Here is a 9,054-nt window from a genome sequence, read left to right as displayed (position 1 = left end):
CAGAAGATAGAGATCCTTCTGCAAGCACCCCACCAGCTACAGGGGTATTTCTTGTCCCAGCTTTTAAAGCCACAGAAGGGAAGCAGCTGCATAGCTTCCTTTTCAGTAGCCAATGACCCCCTCAGTGTCGAGCAAAGACCCGGTCCACCTTGCACCTAGGCACTTTTGGGTCAAGCTAGGCTGTCGTAAGGTCTTGCTTTCCAGAAACAATCCTGTCTTCCCAATTCCCCTCCCTCAGAGCAAAGTGAAGTGAAGGAGACAGCAAAACTATACACAGTCTTTCGGATACCTTTCTTCTTCAAAGCAAAATGGAGTAGTCTCTAGCCTGGCTACAAAGGAAGTCTCTTTTGAAGTTCCTTCTTGCCCCAAATCTAATTAAACAAGATTTCAAACAGATTGCTAACAAGAGCCTTTTGGAATTACTCTCCCCAACACCAAAGTAAAACAAGGCTTATAAACAAGCAGTGATTGATCCAGTGGGGTGGGGAGGGGTTGATTTAGCATGTTTAGTCTAGATGCAATAAACTGATCACCGAGCACTCTCCCGTCAACTCCAGTACTTCACCGGGTTGAGAGGCGGAGTCAATAGGGGACCACCAGCCATTGACTTACTGCAGTGAAGACACTGTAGTACGTAGATCTAAGTACATCAACGTAGCTGAAGTTGCTTAACTTAATTGATTCCCCCCACCCCACCCCCAGTGTAGACCAGGCCTTAGTAGTGTTTCCCCTGTGAACAAAGATTTTTCCAAATTTGGCTGCACAGAACTACTTCCTCATTCCCAGCAATTCTGTTCTTAGTTGTTTCTGGGAGACCCTAGCACCTTTCATGCTGTCAATTAACCTGTTTCCTCAGCCTGGAGTCCCATGGCCTAAGGGGGCAGGGGGAGACAGCTCAGTGGTTTGAGCATTGGCCTGCTAAACCCAGAGCGGTGAGCTCAATCCTTGAAGGGAGGCATTTAGGGAACTGGGGCAAAAATCTGTCTCGGATAGGTCCTGCATTGAGCAGGGGGTTGGACTAGATGACCTCCTGAGGTCCCTTCCAACCCTGATATTCTGTGATTCTATGGCTCTCAGCCACATTCCCTGTGGTCTGGTCCTAGGCCCCAGTGGGCAACAGACCCCATCAGAGTCCAAAATGGGGCCCAGTTTTGTGGCACACTGCCGCGAGAATGCATCATTACTCTCTCTACTCCCAGTGTAACGAATGAAGTATACTAGGAAAGCAGATTACATTTCTTGGGTGTGTGTGTTAGGTTGCATTGTTCCAAAACAGGTGAATGAATACATCTGTTCCATGTAGATTAGGTACATCTAAGTAAATAAATCAGAAGAAAATGCCAGAAGACCTACAAAGAGCAACAGAACACAGCAACAGAGTTCCAGTCTGGAAAAGCTAAGCAGACACTGAAGAACTGTAGTAAAAAATACAGGCTTAGTGAGTATCTTTGAACATAACTGTGTGAACTTATGAAACGTGCATTTAAAATGCACAATGTTTTAATGAAGAGAACAAGTATCTTCATACAAGATTTTAAATCCAGGTATAGATTTAAGCACTTTATTTGAGGCACTCAGGCTTGAAAAATTCTAAGAGTATTAATTCATATTCAACAATTACAACTAAAAATGCTTTGGCCCACTCACACTTGAGGAACAAACATCACTCCCAAGCAAATTATGTTTTAAGCATCTTCCAGTGTACCATCTGATACCAATGTAAAACAAAACTGGTATTTGGTTCACTTCACAGTGTGTGCATCACAGCTGGCCTCGTTACCAGCCTCAGCAGAGAACACTGAATAGACATGGAATCATCACCACCTTTTTTGACCATAATAGAATGAAGCAGCTTGCACGATTGCTCCTGCTTTATCTGTTATGAATAGAGTTCTTCTCTCCCGGGACGTTATTCTAGCACCCAATCAAGTAAATTTTTTTTTGCCAATCCTTTAAAATAAGGCAATACAACTATGACTGCCTTGAGAAAACCTGACTTCCCATTTTAATCAATTAAGTAGAGACAGGCAGTGGTAAATTCAAGATCTCTCTCAAGGTTTATTAGATTGTGACATTTACAAGAATTAGCGGTAACGGTGGAGCTGCAGGGTATTGCGTCTTCTCCATGCAGCGCGGCGGGAGCCACCAATGGTGTGGTGGAATTTGTGGCCCTTGCCAAGACCACGACTCTTCCTGCCAGCTGATGTCAGCCCACGCATCTCTCTGTGTTTGTGAACTGGTCTGGTGATCCATTGGGTGTCAGGGTTGCGTCTGATGGCCTTGTGGAAAGGATCAATCAGGATTACTTCAAAGAATTTGTATGTGGAATCTTCACCCACCCAGTAGGAGTTCAACACTCTCAGAGCCCCACAGTGGCGACCAGCACGCTCCTAGACAACAGGGTAAAAACCAAGAGGTCACATAAGGGTGGAAGGAGAGGAATTCTTTAGGCTGATGCACAAGGCTCTAATTAGAAATATAAAATTAAGAAAGGGACAATTGAAATTCGTGGCACTTAACTCAGGTTTTCTTCCCAAAAAACCCCCAAAGAGGACAGAATAGAACAACAAAGGGATAATCATTACAAAAGAATTTGAGACTGGACAGCAGTTTGGAAGGATTCTCAGGTGTGAGTTTTAACTAAGGATTAAGGGGGAAAGCGTTTGGTGGATAAAAGGAAGGAGACTGCTTCACAACACAGAGAGACAGTGATGGCAAAGAGTAGGAATGGAAAAAAAAATCAAGGATACATCAAGGAGATGTGCAGGAGGAGTGCAAGGAATGAAAGACTGAATAGGAGGAAGTGAGAGCAAAGGTATGGCTGGGGGCAAGACTATATGCCACAGTAACAGATACCAAAACAAAAGCCCGAATGTGGCAGACAGCAAGTCAGTTTAGACAATGGTGCACAAACTTTTCCAGTTGCAAATCCCTCCCCAACGCCCCCATTAATGGAATCTGTCCATGCCTCCCCATTATTGCACAGCCAAGGTGTCCTCACAGCAGTGGGCTGCTTCTACGTTGCAGCCAGGAGGCATTGCTAGGGCAGGGCCAATACCTGCTCTTCTGCCCCTCCCATCTTGGGTTTTTTGGGTTGAGGGGAAGACATGTGTGATGGTCTCTGGTGGTGGAGCCAGGGCTGGGCACAGAAGCTGCCTGGAGCAGAAATTGCACAGCACACTGAACCACAGGCTGGGTGACCTGCTGAGGTGAGGCAGGAGGTGGAGGAGGAACTGGTGCTCTCTCCCAGCCCCTTTCCCCCATGGGGGCTGGACCGGGCCCTACTGCATGGGGCCAGCATGAGCCACCTGGCATCACTGCTTGCTCCCAGAATGTTCCTCCATGCCCATCTGTTGGTGCATCACCGCCGAGTTAAGGAATTTAAAGGAGAAGGACAATATGAATCGAGTGTCATCAGGTTACTGGATGTGTATTAGGCTGTGAAACTCTCCTGAGGGAAGTGATGGAAGCCTCATTAATAGACACCATGTTATAGTAGAGAAAACACACACAAAAATCACTACAGGGAATAATCCCGTATTGACTGGAAAGGAGGATAGGAAGAGAAGTGTTTTCCATCTCTCAAACTTCTACGGATGTCTGCTGCCCACTTTGTCTGAGACACAACAGCCTCTCTCCATTAACTGATGGCCAAGAACACTCCAGCTCAGTTTTCACAGAAACAAGAGAAAGAAAAGACCTATTGGGTGACCTAATCCTGCCTCCTCCCCTGCCAGTTTAGGACTGTTCTCTTTTTATTTCTGTTAGTGCTGTTCAGTTTAATTCATGTGTAACCAGAAGTCTTTCATCACTACCCATGAAAGATTATTCCACAGGCCAACAGATCTCCCCAACATCCCACTCCATTTCCAGTCCTGCAGCAAGAAGTGAGGACCTAATATGACTTATATGAAACGAAAAGCAAGGACATGAAGTCCAAAGGAGCAGTAAAGGGCATTACATTAGTTTTTCCTTGCAGTTAAATCAATGCAACATACATCTTCTTTGCACTCCACCCAAACGTTAGAACACTGCAAAGCAAGCATTCCTGCCTATAGACAAAGCCTCAGTAATGACTGAAAGACTAGCAGTAAACATTGTCTATGCTGGAAACCTGGTTAGTCCTTTAAAGTGATCAGAACTATTCTGGTTAGCGTGAGGCAGACAGATCTAAAGACATTACAATTTTTAAAAAATAAACTGACTTACTCAAAGACAACCTGGATCTCAGTTTAGGTTGCCAAAAAGGAAATAAATTATTTTCCTCCACAAAAGCGACACTTTACAGGAAAGAGGGAAGTCAGAACATTCTTGATATACAGAAATACTTTTCAGGGTAAAGATAGACAAAACACACAACAGGAGACAATTTCAGACAGGCTTTGACTTATAAAGAACAAGCAACTGTTTTCTTAGATATTCTTTCCTTGGTATTGCAAACCTCCTCCTTCTCACTTCTGCCCATGGTCAAGAGAAACGCTGGAGGAGTGTCCCCTCAAGGAAACTACAAGTTAGTGTCAGACACACAACACTCCCCATTCTTACAATGTTGTCTTTTGTTTTTAGAAAGATTTGCTGGTATGAACTTGCTGTAGTAAGGCAGTTCACTCCTCTCATCATTATGTAAAATAACGTATAGTTAAGGCTCTGATTTGGAAAGGGTGGTTGCGCAGATGGCATTCAAGGCCTCTCAGTTTGATAGCTAGGATGACCCACGAACATCACATTTCAAGAGCACATGAGTGCATAACCAATGGAAGCTAACCTATTATAAGCCTAGGTTAAATTTTCTACCAGTTGATAAAAATGGATACCCCACAGCTTCTTTGTTTCTTGTATTAAAATATATGCAAATAAATAACGTTCTACTTTGACACTGTATATAAGCGTATGTGGTGTCAACTGAAGCTACCAAATAGTCTGACGTTTCTTTAGAATCGTCTAGTGCTCAGAAGGCTCTAATAATGGAAGAAGTCTACCTTCCAAAACCAATTTAAAAGGTTTTAGGGCACAACAGGCAGTTTGTTTGCAACAAACATTTCTTTTGGAGTTGTTGGATAATTAGATATTTTTCTAACTTGCAGGATGGAGTTCCATATTTAACACACAGTTTTAACATCTCATAACATTCTTTTGACAGTAATTAGGTTTAACTGAGCTCTCAACTATCTTTCAGACAAACTTTCTTCCATTAGCAATTCCTGGTATCACTATAGCTTCAGTAGCTAGTCATCAAATCCAGAGCTAAGTTAACCCACAAATGGTCTTTCAAGCTCTCAGGGTATCACAGAATATCAGGGTTGGAAGGGACCTCAGGAGGTCATCTAGTCCAACCCCCTGCTCAAAGCAGGACCTATTCCCAGACAGATTTTTACCTCAGTTCCCTAAATGACCCCCTCAATGATTGAACTCACAACCCCGGGTTTAGCAGGCCAATGCTCAAAGCACTGAGCTACCCTTCCTGCCTCTCCCCTTAGGGAGACTTGTTTAATATAGCCTCCCCACACCAAGTAAGGTAGGTTAGACAATGACTAGCTAACTGATTCATCAGCAGTTTTCTTTTAAGCATTAGAGATGTTTCATTGGGTGTACTACAGTGTTTCTCGAACTGGGGTCACAGCTTGTGTAGGGAAAGCCCCTGGCAGGCTGGGGCAGTTTGTTTACCTGCCCCATCCACAGGTCCAGCCGATTGTGGCTCCCACTGGCTGCAGCTTGCTGCTCCATGCCAATGGGAGCTGCTGGAAGCGGCGCGGGCCAAGGGACTTAGTGGTGGCTGCTTCCAGCAGCCCCCATTGGCCGGCAGTGATGAACCGCAGCCAGTGGGAGCCGCGATCAGCAGGACCTGCGGATGGGGCAGGTAAACAAACTGGCCCGGCCCGCCAGGGGCTTTCCCCACACAAGCGGCGACCCCAGTTCGAGAAACACTGGTGTACTGTAAATGAGAACTTTACAGGGAAGGAATGGAGAGATACAAAACACCTTTCAACTATCAATTCAGTAAGATAGGGACGTTCTCAAGCTATGGGCCACAGCGAATGCCCTGATCCTACGGTGTTTGCTCTTATACTGTATAAAGCACAGCAATCCATGCATTGAAGTGGTTACAATCTAAATCTGATCATACATGATGAACAGTATGTAATGAACTATGACAATGGTAGGAAACACTGAGCAAAATAATTATGTTTTAAGGTGGAATTTGATAGATGTTCAAATCTATTCCCTGTTCTCCTGTTATGCATAAGCCTATCCTTTCCATGTATTCTAGGATTCTCTCCTCATCAGGTACCATTGTGTTGTTCCCTTACTGTAGCAAGTTGAAACTGACTAGGATCATGTTAGTTTCATAAAAATTATTTTACTTCTTGGCACGCAGAGTACTGGGAAGCAACAACTCAAGATTGAATTCTTCTGCAGGAAAGAGATTAAGATTGCAGAATAAATATGCATATCATGCATATCGCAGCAAGTTTAAACATCAGGAAGGGTTTGTTTGGACTGTCTAGGTTACAGAGACCAAAAGCATAGGCGAAAACATGCACCATAACATATTTCAAGTTTTTTTATGTCAAACTCCCTTATTTTATGAAGGCTACACTGTTGCTGGCTGTTCTACTGTATGCATAGGACAGCTGCATTGACACATTAGGTGCATATATACGTTAGGTGACTGTTCTGCCATTAGTGTGCAGTGCAAATAACTTGCTCACACTAACTTCTCTGAACACTAGTTTTCCGATCTATAAGAAATGAATAAAGAATCCTATACAAGTACTCTGGTACTATCATTAGTCGTGATCTTCTATATTACAGAGGAAATCACTTCTTGGTGAAGAAGGATATTCAGAACTAGTGCAACTCAGCCCCCTAAAGAAGTTGCTACTCAGTGACACAAAGAAAAGACAGATGATGTGTGCGGAAAGGAAGATGCAAACAAATGGACATACAGTAATATCAAAAGGAAAGACACTTACCTCTGCTACAGATTGCAGGCTCCGGGCAAATTTCAGCTGGTTAACACCATGATTTACAGGTTTACCATAGGTAGCACCTTTCGGGACTGGGCGTTTACGACCACCACGGCGAACACGAATGCGGTAGATAACATAACCTGCAACCATCATTTTTTAAAAACTGAGTTTCTTGGAACTACAAACTTCTTATAACCTTTCAGTCACTAATTATGCTATTGCGTTACCCCACCAAGGGCTATACTTCTGTGCTACCACAAGTACTGCTTTTTGTACAACAATCTTCACACACTGCTCACCAAGTACTACAGAACATTAAGAACTTGTCTGCATGAGAAAGTTTTGTTGTTTTATGCACACTGGTACAGTTAAAGCAGCAAAACTCCCCAAGTATAGATAGTTCCACTGGCATAGAGTATTCTGGTTTGGAAATTAAAATAACCTACCAATATAGAGTACACTTATAAGGCTCTTACCTGGGTGTTGCCCCCTAAATTCCCTCCTATCCCCACACAAATGTTTCACCCAAGTTTAGTGTTTTTAACTCTGGCTAGTGGGTCTAGCTGGGAGTGTGAATTAGAACTCAGGTTCCACTTTCACTTCGCAGTTTGCAGCGAGGATATAATCTATATCAGTGGTTCTCAAAGTCGTTCTGCCGCTTGATCTGGCGAGATGGGCCGGTTTGTTTACTTGCCGCGTCCGCAGCTTTGGTCAATCACAGCTCCACTGGCCTTGGTTCGCCACTCCAGGCCAATGGGGGCGGCGAGAAGGGCGGCCAGCACATCCCTCAGTCCATGCCGCTTCCTGCAGCCACCATTGGCCTGGAGCAGCGAACCAAGGCCAGTGGGAGCCGCTATCAGCTGAACCTGTGGACACGGCAGGTAAACAAACTGGCCCATCCTGGCAGTGGCTTTCCCTGAACAAGCAGCTTTCCCTGAACAAGCAGATCAGCTGTGAGAACCACTGGTCTATATCACTCAAGTGCGTTCTCATAATTCCTTCTGTGCCCAGAAGGACAGACAAGGTCTCCCACAATTCAATGAAAGAATCAGGGCTCAGTTCATCGCAGCACGTAGAACCCACAGTATCTGTCCCCAGAAGTGCTGGTGACACACAAGGAGGAATGTAGCACCAGTGAAAACGCAGTAACTTGACTGTGGCTGGTGTATACCTGAGCGAGGCTAAACCAGATGCTGAACACCCAGGCTAACTCAGCAGTGAAGAATGTGAGGACTTCAGTCTCCATACACATTTAGGCTGTGGCTAGCCTCTCTGCCCAAAATGCCAACATGGGTGCCAATTAAGAGTTAACCTAGGTTCTATTACTTGTACATGTCCACAACTCATATGGTAACTTGGTATGATACCAAACTAATTTCACACAGGAAACAAAAAATTAAACTCTCAGTGAAGAGCATAATTAAGTATGCAGCACGCTTGCAGTTACACTGATTTATTAATATTCAGTCATGGAAGGACGTATCAAAAAACCATTACCCCTGCACCACTAAAGCATGATGACCTCACACCCTTTTAGTTCTAGTTACCTTGTTTAGCCTTATATCCCAGTCTACGGGCTTTGTCTGGCCTGGTTGGTCGGGGAGCTCGATGCAGGGCAGACAACTGGCGATACTGCCAACAGCGGACACGCAGGAGGAAACGCATCACGTCTGACTGCTTCTTCCTCCATAGCTCTTGGATGTATTTGTAGGCACCCATGTTTGTTTACCTGCTGAATTAGAGATCTATGTAAGCTTGCAGCGTCTTTTCAACCAAAAAACATCACACAAAGGGAATTAAAAATATGCTGCCTTATGTGAACACATCTCCAAGGCTCCCTACATGTATGTCAAGCATGGCAACACTGTTAAAGCAGCACATATCTGGGATTCTGGAGATCTGTAATTAACCCCACACATTCTGATTACCAAGTTTCCCCCCCTTTTCATTTGTTTATGTCTTTATACCTCAAACTCTTCAGCCCAGAGACTTTTTTTCCTTTGTGAACACGATCAGCAAGTTTTGGCTGCTATCACAAACTAAACAATATCTGACCTGAATTTTAGTTATTGCTCGGTAAAAC

At 44.2% G+C, this 9,054-nt stretch overlaps 1 protein-coding gene across 1 annotated transcript; it reads right to left on the bottom strand.

The window, feature by feature from the left end:
* Positions 1 to 2,034: 2,034 nt before the first annotated feature.
* RPL15 (ribosomal protein L15) lies at positions 2,035 to 8,736 on the bottom strand. Its single transcript, XM_032781171.2, has 3 exons — positions 8,519 to 8,736; positions 6,975 to 7,111; positions 2,035 to 2,390 (listed from the first exon to the last, which is right to left on the bottom strand). Exons 1-3 carry the CDS (start codon positions 8,688 to 8,690, stop codon positions 2,085 to 2,087), a joined length of 615 nt encoding a protein of 204 aa, XP_032637062.1. The 5' UTR covers positions 8,691 to 8,736; the 3' UTR covers positions 2,035 to 2,084.
* Between the last annotated feature and the right edge of the window lie 318 nt (positions 8,737 to 9,054).

This window comes from Chelonoidis abingdonii, chromosome 2 (genome assembly GCF_003597395.2).
Source record: "Chelonoidis abingdonii isolate Lonesome George chromosome 2, CheloAbing_2.0, whole genome shotgun sequence".
NCBI classification, from domain to species: Eukaryota; Metazoa; Chordata; order Testudines; family Testudinidae; genus Chelonoidis; species Chelonoidis abingdonii.
Note: the sequence above shows the minus strand (reverse complement) of the source record. Positions and strands in the feature narration are given on the sequence as shown.